At 37.8% G+C, this 12950-nt stretch overlaps 1 protein-coding gene across 12 annotated transcripts in view; it reads right to left on the bottom strand.

Annotated features, from left to right (window-relative positions):
* Positions 1-12950, bottom strand: part of PHLDB2 (pleckstrin homology like domain family B member 2) — a 244659-nt gene that overhangs the window by 26513 nt on the left and 205196 nt on the right. For 8 of the 12 annotated variants that reach the window (XM_060010615.1, XM_060010622.1, XM_060010624.1 and 5 more), the window contains 4 exons: positions 8539-8694; positions 7481-7591; positions 5628-5717; positions 1998-2141 (listed from right to left, as the gene is read on the bottom strand). In XM_060010615.1, coding sequence (XP_059866598.1) covers positions 1998-2141; positions 5628-5717; positions 7481-7591; positions 8539-8694 — 501 coding nt within the window. The remainder of the gene's footprint in view (positions 1-1997; positions 2142-5627; positions 5718-7480; positions 7592-8538; positions 8695-12950) is intronic. The other 4 variants (XM_060010623.1, XM_060010625.1, XM_060010626.1 and 1 more) reach the window with 2 other exon arrangements.

Here is a 12950-nt window from a genome sequence, read left to right as displayed (position 1 = left end):
TAAAGGTAGCTGTAAGAAAGGTAAGGGCTGGGCATAGGAAACTAGAGCTCACCTACTTTGCGGGGGGGGGGGGGGGGGGGGTGGGGTGGGGTCTATTGACTGACTCCTTAGGATCTTCTAGGGCCAAATTCACATAAGGATTTGATTATAATGGAAAGGAGTCTCAAAATAGATTTTTTGAATACCCCAGCATGAGTATGCATAGAATGTATCAAAAGCAGGGCAACACTTTTGGAAAAATAAATTATCTATTTTAAAAAGTGCGATAAAAAACTATTGTTCTATGGACCAAATGCACTGCCTGTGGTGTTACCCTGGACAAGCTACTCACCAATGCTGAGCCTCGGTTCCCTAAATATCAATATGGAGATAGTTCGTATTTCACGGGATTGTTAGAAGGAAGAAATGAGACATTTGTAAAATGTTGAGGAAATGTTGGCTCATAGCAGAGGAATGATGTCTATTATTATGGTTTCAATAATGTGTGAGGAAAATATTTTGTGTTGACCCAGCAACTTTTTACACCATGGATTTTATAGAAATAATTATTATGGTTTTGAAAAATACCTGAAGTAAGTTGCAATATTTTGGTTGAATGGGAACTGAAGCATGAGGACGTGAAACTAGCTCAAACATATCAAAAGCCAGGAGAGGACAATCAAGGTCTCAAACTTTCTAACAATCCCCACACTCTTAGGCCATAATAAATGTCCTTAAAAAAAACAGGAGTATGCATCTTATCTTTCTAAAAAATACCTTTGGAAGACCCTAGCACATATTCTGCAACCCACCTGCCACCTCTTTGTTAGGTTTTGAGTTTTTCAAAAGGGACCAGGGGGACTTCCCTGGTGGTCCAGTGGTTAACTTCGCCTTCCAATGCAGGGGGTGCAGGTTCGATCCCTGGTTGGGGAGCTAAGATCCCACATGCCCCACGGACAAAAAACCAAAACATAAAAGAGAAGCAATATTGTAACGAATTCAATAAAGACTTTAAAAATGGTCCACATCAAAAAAATCTTTAAAAAAGTAAATAAATAAAAAGAGATCAGGAAAAACAAAACAAAAAAATACCTTTGGAAAAGTTGAAGAAAAGATTTCACATCAGTTAAGTTTGTTGTTAAGGTGAAACTCTAAACACCAGCTCCTAATTACCTGCTGGTCCTGTTGCTGCTGCCTTCTGTGTTTCTTAGCTGGTAGAGGAGGTGGTGTGTCATTTAAAGGAAAAGAATCGACAGATGTAGCCACGACTTCAGGCCAAGGGGCCGATGGAGGTTGAGTGATAGGGTGAGGAGAAAGGGTGGAAGGAAACATAAATCCAGAACAGACAGGTGCTCTTTGCTTTAGAGGAGAAAGAAAAAATATATATGTGTCCATATGAAATGAAAGAATAAGACAAAGAAATGAAATCGATAATCTGATTGTTTTGTTTTCCTATATGTTAATCATGAAGGCATAAATGATGGGCAGTATCTTTCAATTTAGCCTCTTGTTAAGATCTCACACTGTGAGCAACTTGGATCCGTAAGAGGTATTTTAATTTACTATTATTTACACCTCCACAGATGTTTTAAAGCAGCTTAATATTAAAAAGAAATCCATACTGCAAAACAAAATAGAAGACAAAATCAAACTGGAAAGGTGATTCAAACCAACAATTTTAGAAAGGCTTTTTGGTTTCTAAGAAAAGTAGGTTGGGCTAAAGTGCTAAGAGATATATATGTGTGTGTGTGTGAATTTATATATATGTATAGTTCATTTTTCTGAACTTACTTCTCCTAGTACTCTATACTCTGTACCATATATTTCATGGTTTCTAGTATTATCATTGGTAGAGCACTACCCCCAAATCGGTCTGTTTTTTTTCATCTCACCATCACTCTTGGTCCTCTGGTCAACCAAACAAATATTTGTCTCACACACCCTTATTTTCAGTTAACCATGGGTTAATTCTTGACATGAGGAAAGCAGTGAATGAATGAAATGGCATGCCAACACACCTCTTTATTTTGTGGCTGGCTCGCCAGCACAGCTGTGGTAGGCCCAGTGGCAACAGCGTCAGCGTCAGCAGGGAACTGAGTGGAAGGGGAGAGATTCGTGGAATTGCCACATGGCTCATTAATTTCATTTACAATGATATAGCCCTAAAAGGAGGAATTCAGAAGTTAAACACAAGGAAAGCAAGAGCTGAGGCATGCGAGAGTATTAATGCTCCAGTACAATGGAGTTAGCTTAGAGCATCACAGCCAGATATCTGTGGTATTATCAGATGTTTCATTAAGGCAGTCATCAACTATTAAAATGGATTTATGGTGCTTACTCTTGAAAAATGATATTTCAAACATTAAAAGTAAATTTTCAGACAAAATCAAAATGACTTTATTATAAATAACCCAATACCTTTGATTTACATGTCCATCCATGTCGGCATTCATTCTGTTGACTGAATAGGATGTCACTACACAGCATTTAAAATCATCGCAAGCAAAAATAAATACGAGACATAAAATCGACAGTGCAATCACTCTCTAATTCAAGAGCCTTTTCCATAAATCTTTATTTTTAGATTTTCCCTTCTTCTTCTGTTTCCTGACAAATTAGAGAGTGAACAAATGTAGACTAAAGGCTACTGGGTTTTGCACTAAGACATTTATAAAGCAGTAATTTATTCATAATGGAATCTTGCTTTTAGGTGTCTCAACAAAATGAAAATAAAAAGGACACTGTTCTCTTGTGAGCCTTCCTTAGCAAGAGAAACGTGTATACACATGTGCATACACACACACACACAAATCCCTAAGATGAAGTTGCAGCTTGAGGATGTTTCGATTTAAGGCAGCTTGCCCAACTCCCAACTCTACCCCTAGGACAGAGAATTTCCAGTTACTTTTAAATTCAATGATTCAGTTCTGGCTTCAGTTTAGAGAAAATACCCATGAATTAAAGTTGATGAGAATCAAAACTCCTGAATTTATATTTGAGGAAAAGGCACTTGTAAATTACCATGGAAAGTAATTGTACAGACCATTCATGATTTTCACCACACCAATAAAACAGTATGAAAAAAAGAATAAAGGGTATAAATTAATATCTCTTTTTTTTTTTGCAGTACGCGGGCCTCTCACTGTAGTGGCCTCTCCCGTTGCGGAGCACAGGCTCCGGACGCGCAGGCTCAGAGGCCATGGCTCACAGGCCTAGCCGCTCCGCAGCATGTGGGATCTTTCCGGACTGGGGCACAAACCCGTGTCCCCTGCATCGGCTGGCGGACTCTCAACCACTGCACCACCAGGGAAGCCCAATATCTCTCTTTTAAAAGTAAATTGAGTTAAATTTAACACTTGGATTCTTCTATTTGCCCATCAATCCTTTCAAACAGTGGCTCCAGGAAAGGCAAGATATTGCTATGTTGGTGAAGCAAAAATTCCAGGCTGCAAGCAAGGTTTTCACTGAGAATTTATAATTCTGACAAAGTGGAGAAAGCCAGAGTTGACTGTTTATAAATTGGAGGTATCAAAATGCTGCTGAATTCAGTCTTGCACTTCAGAAAGGGGCAATAGATACCATGTAAAGTCTTATAAGATTAAGTTGAAGAAAGGAAGTTGACAACTAGGTTGTCAAATTTATTTTATCTTTGATAATGAATGACAGTGAAGAGTAACAACTTTGAGTTATTCTTTTGCTAAGTTGATAGTAGAATCTTTCAAAACCAAGGTTGGATTCTTTATATGAGTCATAACCATATATCCTAATTAATTGCTTCAAAAATGTACGTCATTTTCCAAAAGTGGGACTTGTTTAAAAGAGTTGGATATAAATTCATGACTCTTTAAAAAAAGAGACAGAATGAGAGTGAGAGAGAGAGAGAAAGAAGGAAAGAGGGAGAGAGAAAGAAAGGGAGAGGAAGGAAGGAAGGAAGGAAGGAGACAATCAAAACATCTTCTGAGCCAAGTCTGCTTGACATGAAGGAGGACACACAGCCACTCAACAAACACAAGAGTTGCAGACACACCAATACAGTCAAAAAGGCAAATTGGATTTTGACAACAGGAGGGCTGCAGAGAATAAGAACAACTCTTGAATAATAGAAAGGGAAAGATTTTATTCTTTTAAGAGGTGAAGTGACCTTAGAGCTTATCTAATGCACTTGGAAGCCACAAGCCCTTCAAACTCAGTATGTCCAGAGTCAAACCGCATTTCCCTCTCAAATCTATTCTTTCCCCAGTCTTCCCTATCTCAGTAACAGCTACTCACCATCAACCTCATTATTCAAACTGGAATAACGGCAGCATTCCTGACAATATCCTTAATTTACTTCATCCCCACATCCAATCTATCAACAAGAACTGTCAACTCTGTCTCCAAAGTATTTCTGCATCCAGCTAATTTTCTCCATCTCTCTTCATTTGTTCAAATCCAAGCCACCGGCACCTCCAGCCTACACTATTGCAATCACCACTGTACTGGTTTCCCAGCATCTCCTCTTTATAATCCAGTAGAGCACCCCAGAGTGAGCTTTAACAAATGGACCTCAAATAATGTCACTTCCCTGCTTAAAATCCCTCAGTGGCTTCCCATCCACATAAAATAAACCAAATTTCTTTAACATGACTCACAAGACCCAGCCCCTGCCCACCTCACTGACAACCATATTCCACTACCCTCCATTCACAACCACTCTTTATGCAGTGAATCTGCTGGATCTGTGTTCTAAATAACGGAGAGAAACTAGAAACTGAATGGTCTAAAAAAGTTTTTTGGAAACATTTCACAAAATGCTTCCGAGGGACATATTATTCACTCCTATTATGTGATGAGCATTTACCTCACACACCTACACACACACACACACACACACACACACACACACACACACTACTTTCGATGAAGGAATTCCTAACTCTGCTGTCTTTTTAAAGGGTTTTTTGTTATTATGAAAAATTTTATGCAGAAGCAAGCTTTTTCTTTAGCTTTTTGAAAAAAAATAAAACTATTTTCTTTCTCAGTCAGCGTTTTAATTTTCCAAATTAGAGTTAAAATATTTAACCATTATAGCAATGTAGCTCTGTAAAAAGGTATTTGGGAAAGGGTGGCGGTGGGACCTGGGAAAAGATGGATGTTTGGGATAAAGAGAGTGTACAACTTAATGTAAACAGAATTTTCCGACTTAGGGGCAAAAATAGCATAGACAACATTGGGGGGAAAAGGAGAGAGAGATGTTTGGGGGCATTTTCACGTTCTAGAAGACAGGAGAAAGAGAAGAAAGTAGGAAAGAGGAGAAACTGAGAAAGGAAAATGGAGGAAGGAAAGAAGAGAATTTAAGACTAGCTTTGGTCTGGATCCTAAATATTTTGAAACTTCAAGTTAACCCACAATGTCACTGTTAAGCAAAGTATACACACACACACACACACACACACACACACACACAGAGTGAATCTGCATTAGACACAAAGATAATCCCTGAAATTCTCAAAGCACAAATAACAAAAGGCAGGAAAACCAGCAAAGCATTGAGTGCTTTCATAAGTCACTTCAGTTAGTGTTTTTCCTAGTCAGCTAATCGCATAAAACTGAGGCACATCTCCTGAGTTCTAAGGTGATATGAGTAGACAAGAAAAATCACAGCTTACCTCTTTTAGAGTATTGGGGTTGACAGGAAACCCTTTGCCCCCAGAGAGGCTGGAGTATTTCTTTTCCAAATTACAAAGATTTTCCTTTTCCTGAAGGAACACAAAATCTATTAAACTGAGTCAACCTTGTATTTCCCTGATGACTAACGACTGAGTATTCTTTCATGGGACTTACTGACTCTTCACATAACTTCTCTCGTGAAGTGTTTCAATTCCAGTCTTTTGTCTGTTTTTTAAAAATTTATTTATTGGTTAGTTATCTACTATTTTTGAGTTTGTAGGAGTTTTTAATGTATTCTGGATACAAGCCTTCTGTCATTTCCTCTTGAAGAAATCTTTGCTTACTCCAAGGCCATGAAGGTGTACTTGCACACCTGTATTTTCTAGAAACTTTTTCACCTTAATTTTTATGTTTAGGTCTATAATCTGTCTCAAATTAATTTATTTGCATGGTGTGAGGATGAATGGTATTGAGATTCATTTTTTTCCATGTTTACCTAGTTGATCCAGCACCACAGGCTGGACTTCCCTTTCCCTACTGGATTGTCTTAGAACCTTTATCAAGAATCAATAGACAGTATATGTGTGGGTCTATTTCTGGACTCTGTTCTGTTCCTTTGCTCTATATGTCTATTTGTATGCCAGTACCACACCCTCTTAAATACTACGGCATTATAGTAAAACTTGAAGTCAAATAGTATAAATCCTCCAACTTTGTTCTTCTTATTCAAAGTTGTTTCAGCTACTCTATGCCCTTTACATTTTCATATACAGTCGATTCTCATTATCTGCAGTAGTTGTGTTCTATAATGTTGCCATGAACACTGAACTAGAGAATATTGAACCATTGGGTTTCTGGTCACAATATTTTCGTCAACTGATTACTGCATAACTTTGTTTTATGTGTGTCTCTTTTTAAAGACATCTTATTTAATATACAATGTTGATACATTAACATTAAATTCATAGCCAACAGCACCATAATTCATGCCTGAAAGCTGTTTATCTAACACATGTATTTTCACCATAAGGCACATCACAGCCTTCCTGCCGTTAGGAACACCAGACAATACTTCAGCACTTGTGAGCCACTTTAAACAGCAAAATCACCAAAAAGCACAAAAATGTGAAAACATGGCACTAAACGGTCCACAAAAAGGACACTTGTTTACAGTAAGAGAAATAAAACAAGAAGGCAGAGAAGTGCCTTGTTCAATCTCAGCTGGGAACATGCATGTCCATTGAGTGACTCAAAATTTTCACTGCTCTGTGCCTGTCCAACCATGACTGCATGACAAGTATTAATTTTAGGGTTACAAATGAATTTTAGTGAGCAGATGGATTCACAAATACAGACTGCATGAATAATGAAGATCAACTGCAAATTTTAGCATCAACTTGTCAATTTCTACAAAAAAATCTGTTGGGATTTTTATTGGGCCTTTGCCAGGAAGACCCACATGCAAATAATGGGAGTTCAAAACAACAGAGCAACTGAGCCAAAATGTTTGAGAGCAGTAAAAAGAGCAGAATATGTTTTACCTATCTGATGAAAAATATGATATTTTTTAAAAGAAGAAAATCAGAAAACATACAGATTTTTCATAGTTTGGATTTTCACACCGTGGAAGAAGCATGAATAAAATGTCTTTGCTTATTTTCTGTATTATAGTTAATCATTCAGAGCATCAGCTCATTAATGTGGAGGATTAAATAAAAATGTATATAGAAAATTCTTCCTCAAATTATAATTCACTATTCTTTATTAAAAGGTACTTACTTTGATGGAAGCAACCTTCCCTGAGTTGGAACCTGTGTTTTACTGCAACCAGTGCTGAAAAGGAAATACTTACTCTCTGTAACATCATTATTAAGTTATTCTTTTCTTTCACAAAATGATCTTGTTCTCTCTGAGCCTGCTGGACAATGTGATTAGCTTGCTTTTTCAATGCAGAAATTTTTTCCTGGAGGAAAAAAAAAAAAAACGACCATAGAGATGTACATTAGACATTCAAGGGTTTTCCAGTCTGTCCTGGAAAGGGAGAAAAAGTGTTATAACCTGAAGCACAGTGACCACATTTCACTGATGGTAGGTAGGCAGTGATTATTACCCAGAGACGATGAGCAGTTTCTTTGAACTGACAAGCTCAAGGCTTTTCTTTACCTAAGGCCAAGTGATTCAAAATCTATTTCAAGAACCTGGAAGTCAACAGGAAATCTTGTGTTAGAATATAAATGAATTTTTGGCAACATTTTGGGAGATGCCTCATGAGAAAAAACAATGGAATTTCTTATTTAAACTGAAAGCTTAAGAAGTCACCTTCTCCATCCTCTCCCTCAACTTTATCAGTTTAGTACAGAGCACAGGGGTGCGATTCTAAATTCTGGAACAGGAGTTGAATTCTGGACTGGACATCCGGGTGCTCAGGGCTGGATGGAGGCGGTCATCTGCATAGCATTCCACGAGGCTGCTTCAAGTAGTAGTAAACTATCAGCCATCTGTGAGAACTACTGGGCAATGGGAACAGAGGCATTCTAAAAGAGACTGTTCGTAGAATTATTCTAAATCCAGTTACTAGGATTGCAAAAGCAAGTAATTTAAAACAAATATCTAGATTTCTGATTTTCTCTACCTTGTTTTCACATTTCTATTCATAAATGCATCTACAGCATCAAGCAACGATGAGTATAACAAGTCTTGGTTTATCCAGTTGGGAGCACCATTTGGCATGTAAATGGCAGGCTCCACGATCTGCCAAATGTGACACGTGGTTAAACACACAAAGATATTCAGCTATAACAGATAGACAGACAGATGGACACACGCTACAGCTATGTCAATAATCATTCTTGTCACATAGCAAGGGGTATATTTTGACTTTTCACATTGAACAACACCTGGCAAAAGTACCTTTCTAGTAACAATGTTCCGTTGATATTCAGCCACTTCACGCAGGAGCTGCTGGGTCAGGTTCTCCTTTTCCTCATCTAGACGGCTCTCACGCTCAAGCTGCTGGAATTCCAGGTCTTCAAAGTGTTTGCTCTCCACATCCAACAGGTCAGCATCCTTTGGAGGAAAGAGAATGAAAACAAGACACACCAGAATAGCTGCAGCGTTCTTAATGGGAAGAAAAAATTATTAAAAGCAAAAAGACCAAAATGTCTTTCCACTTACAACACTGACCAGGGTTAGAACATGATAATCCTCCCTCTGGAGTTAAACCCCAGAGCAGTGACTTTACGATGAAATTGAAAGGGACTGGGGTAGGGGTGGGAGGGCAGCATCTATTTCACCACTGGTTTTAGACTGCTCTGTGGTTGTAGGAATTCTTGCTTTAAATCTACCAGGTGGCTTTAAAATGGATCATGAAATATAAAAAGAATTCAATAAATAACCTAAACATTATCTGCAGACCAAAGGTGTGACATAATCTCTTGAGAAAAATTCCTGTTTTCCACAAATTTTCAAATGAAATGAGACTTTAGTATAAAGATTAAATTCAATATTCCCAAGTTGTTGACTATAAAAAAAAAAATTCAAAAGTTGGCATACATGGGCTTCCCTGGTGGCGCAGTGGTTGAGAGTCCGCCTGCCGATGCAGGGGACACAGGTTCGTGCCCCGGTCCGGGAAGATCCCACATGCCGCGGAGCGGCTGGGCCCGTGAGCCATGGCCGCTGAGCCTGTGTGTCCGGAGCCTGTGCTCCGCAATGGGAGAGGCCACAACAGTGAGAAGCCCGCGTACCGCAAAAAAAAAAAAAAAAAGTTGGCATACATAACAGATCAGAGGTCTCTAAGAGGAATATATGTACCTCAAATGGCATACCACACAAGGCACTGGGATGTGAGGAAGGAATATTAGAGCTTCTTTATATTTTTTTTAGTTTTTCCTCTTCTTTTACAAATTCTCAATAAATGTTCTCTAATGTACTTTCAAGTAGAGTAGTATATGTACATTATTTTAAAAGAATATATATATTTTGAGCATGTATGCAATATATAATATATACATTTATAATATAATGTAACCTATATGTATGTATATGTAGGCATGCATGCTCAAATAATTTTTTTTTTTTTTTTTTTTTTTGCGGTACGCGGGCCTCTCACTGTTGTGGCCTCTCCCGTTGTGGAGCACAGGCTCCGGACGCGCAGGCTCAGCGGCCATGGCTCACGGGCCCAGCCGCTCCGCGGCATGTGGGATCTTCCCGGACAGGGGCACGAACCCGTGTCCCCTGCATCGGCAGGTGGACTCTCAACCACTGCGCCACCAGGGAAGCCCTCAAATAATTTCAATGAAGGGAGAAGTCAGCAAAAACATTTGAAGATTGGAGTTCTTAAACTGGGCTTCTGTGAATCCCTTAAAATTGTTTACAAACCTTTTTATTAGAAACAGTAGGAGCCAAAGCCTTCATCAAGCACAAAGAATGACTCGAAAGGTTAAGCACTCGAAAGGTTAACTGAAAGGTTAAGATTATTCTAGGAATAATCTTCAGGACATTTAAGAACAAACAGAAATCACAGAAGTCAGATAGTCTAGAAGAGGCATTCTCCAACCTATGAGATGTCTGAAGACAGGAGTGAATCTGTATCTCAGCAGAGACTGCTGCATGTTGTATGAGTTGTTCTCCCATCTACTTAAAAAACAAAGAAACAAAACCACACACACACAAGAAAACCTCCTTATTTTGGGAGCCTTTGACAGAACTGTAAATGTGGTATGTATAGAAGATTTTTTTAAAAATATGATTTATAAACAATTAATGACCATAAAAGAAAAAGGCAGCTAGGCTACATGGCTCATAGCACTACATGGGTAAAAGTGCCAGGGCATTTTTTTCAATCGACACATTAAAAAGAGTTGGATAAATAAACATATGATAAATTAGATCTATATCAGTATTTAAACACACCACCCCTTCCCCTGGTTTTTATATAAGTGATAAACTTATATATAAGTCTTCTAATCAAATGGAATATTTTTCTATCTTCTGGAATGAGTTTATTCTGGGGATGATTCACAGAAGGACTATGTGCTACCATGAAATTACAACCAACACTATGGCAACAAGATTATTATGTCAACACAGACAGTGTATTCTCAAAGCCTAAGAACAGGAAAAACAATTTGAAAAACATATTCAGCATTTCTTAAGGCTCCTTTATATTTTAACTGGCCAAATGTAAAGTGGTCTTGGTTTCAAGTAACTGGGTGACATTTCAAGTTTATCAGACATTTCATGCTTATAACTTCTACAGGAATTAATGGATGTGGACCAAATCTAGTCACTGCTAAAGGAACTGAGACATAACACTAGTGTTATGTCTTGAAACAAAATATCTGTAGTCTTAAAACATCAGTGATATGTTTATTCATACAGGCCTCCATACTCAAGTTTTTAAGGTTTTTCAATTAAACTTGGTTTGCAGCTAAAGCTTATTGAGATAAAAATTTGAATAGGCTTTTTTTTTTTTTTTTAGTTTATAAAGAATCTTCATGCAAAGTGGGCATATGGCTCACAATATATACACTATGCTAGTCAGTGGCTTACTCCACATCTGGTTAATGTGCAACATATGCTATTTTAACCACATGAAGGTCACAGAGCCATTAATTTATTTGTAGTAAATATTTAAACCACTACATGAAAATAATAGCACACTAGGCAGGAAAGTTGAAAATTAAAGCTTAGCTCAGCACTCAGATTCCTCTGGTGTAGTCATCTGATCAAGTTATCTAAACCATTAAAACGTGTGTATATAAACTTACACTGTGAAAGAAAAACAACTTGGGAGGGGAAAAACTTTTACAAGATTTTAGATAAGAATAAGAATTCAAGAGATGGAATTTGGGGGCAGGAGTAGTTTAATTGAGCACAGAATAATATATACAGGAAGCTCAAAGTCAAGTGTATGACCAGTTGAGTGAAAATTTTAACTAAACTTCTCCACTAAAAGAACATGACAAATCTCTACTGGCTGGCAAGTTCAAAGGCCAGGCGTGAAAGGAAATAAGACAGCTGTGCTAAAGAAAATTCAACGGAATTCCTTTCTTCCTTCCAATAACTTTTGAGAATGTATATGGCAGAAGTTTACATGTACAACTTTATGTTTTCTTTGCCTAGTAGAGGAACAGAAAGAAGAGACTAGACGTGGAATGGCCAGGAGAGATTACAGGAATAATCTTATGACAGCTCAAGGTCAATTTTGAAAGCAAATTTAAATGGAGCTTAGGGTTTGTTACTATTTCTCCATCTTATGTGCTACAGTCAAACACTTCTTTGCATACTTTTGGAATTTGGAAAAAGACAATGGAAATCATGTAGTACGATCTTCTCATTTTATACAGGAGGACATTGAGGCCCACAGAGGTTGAATGACTTGTCCAAGGTTAAAGGATAAACTCATTGTAGAGCTAGTGAGAAAAATAAAAGGCTAATTGTAGATATCACTGAACAGAATTGTTTAAAGATCAAGAGACCGAAATCAACCATTCAGCTGAGTAAATACCAAAACACCACAATACTATCCTAGCCAGTCCTCTCCAGCAGATGCAAGGCTCAATTTTCTTCAGGGTTTTTTTCTCACACTATTTGTATCCCAGGGAACAATTCGATTGGTGAGCCCGTTATCAACTACATTAAACCATGGGCCATGCAATCAACATCGGATGAAAACTGTATTCTGCTTTAAAGCAATGATTTAGGGGTCAGAAGCCCAGTCATAAATCCATAGTGCTGCATGCACAGAATCATTCTACAGTTTTGGCTTAAGTATTTGAGACAGCATACAGTTTAAGAAAATGATTTTCTTCCTATTCATTTATTTTCTATTTTGTCTGACTTGCTGCCTAATGAAGTTACTTGTAATAAAATCAACTTTATCGAATCTAGCTTAAATGCCTTGGGGAAAGCTTTGTAATGAAGTGCTATTCTGAAGTGTTCGAAGTCTGAAGGGAAATGAGTTGTGATAAGACAGGAAGTTCCAGTATGAATGGACTTCTCATGAAATAAGTGAACTTTTTACTGATTAAGCCAAAGGACTGGTGAAGAGTTATTTTGGTCATCATCCTTCCCTGGAAAACAGAATTAGTAGTTCTCTTAGTATCAGGTGAACAGAAGCTAGCACGAACCAGTTTTCTCTCCTAAGGAAAGGGGTTTTATGATAAGAATTTTGCACTCTGCTTGGAAAGGAAGAGGAAGGAGTCTTTGCCTTCAGTTAATGGAATAGGCTGTCTGTATCATTTCCTTTCCTCGTTTGTAGTCAAAATTCTTGGAACATATACAAATTTATGAGTTATCCTATAGAATCTAACAGATTAAAC

This window comes from Delphinus delphis, chromosome 4, assembly GCF_949987515.2.
Source record: "Delphinus delphis chromosome 4, mDelDel1.2, whole genome shotgun sequence".
NCBI classification, from domain to species: domain Eukaryota; kingdom Metazoa; phylum Chordata; class Mammalia; order Artiodactyla; family Delphinidae; genus Delphinus; species Delphinus delphis.
The sequence above is the reverse complement of the archived record's forward strand: the minus strand, read 5'-3'. Positions and strand labels throughout refer to the sequence as shown.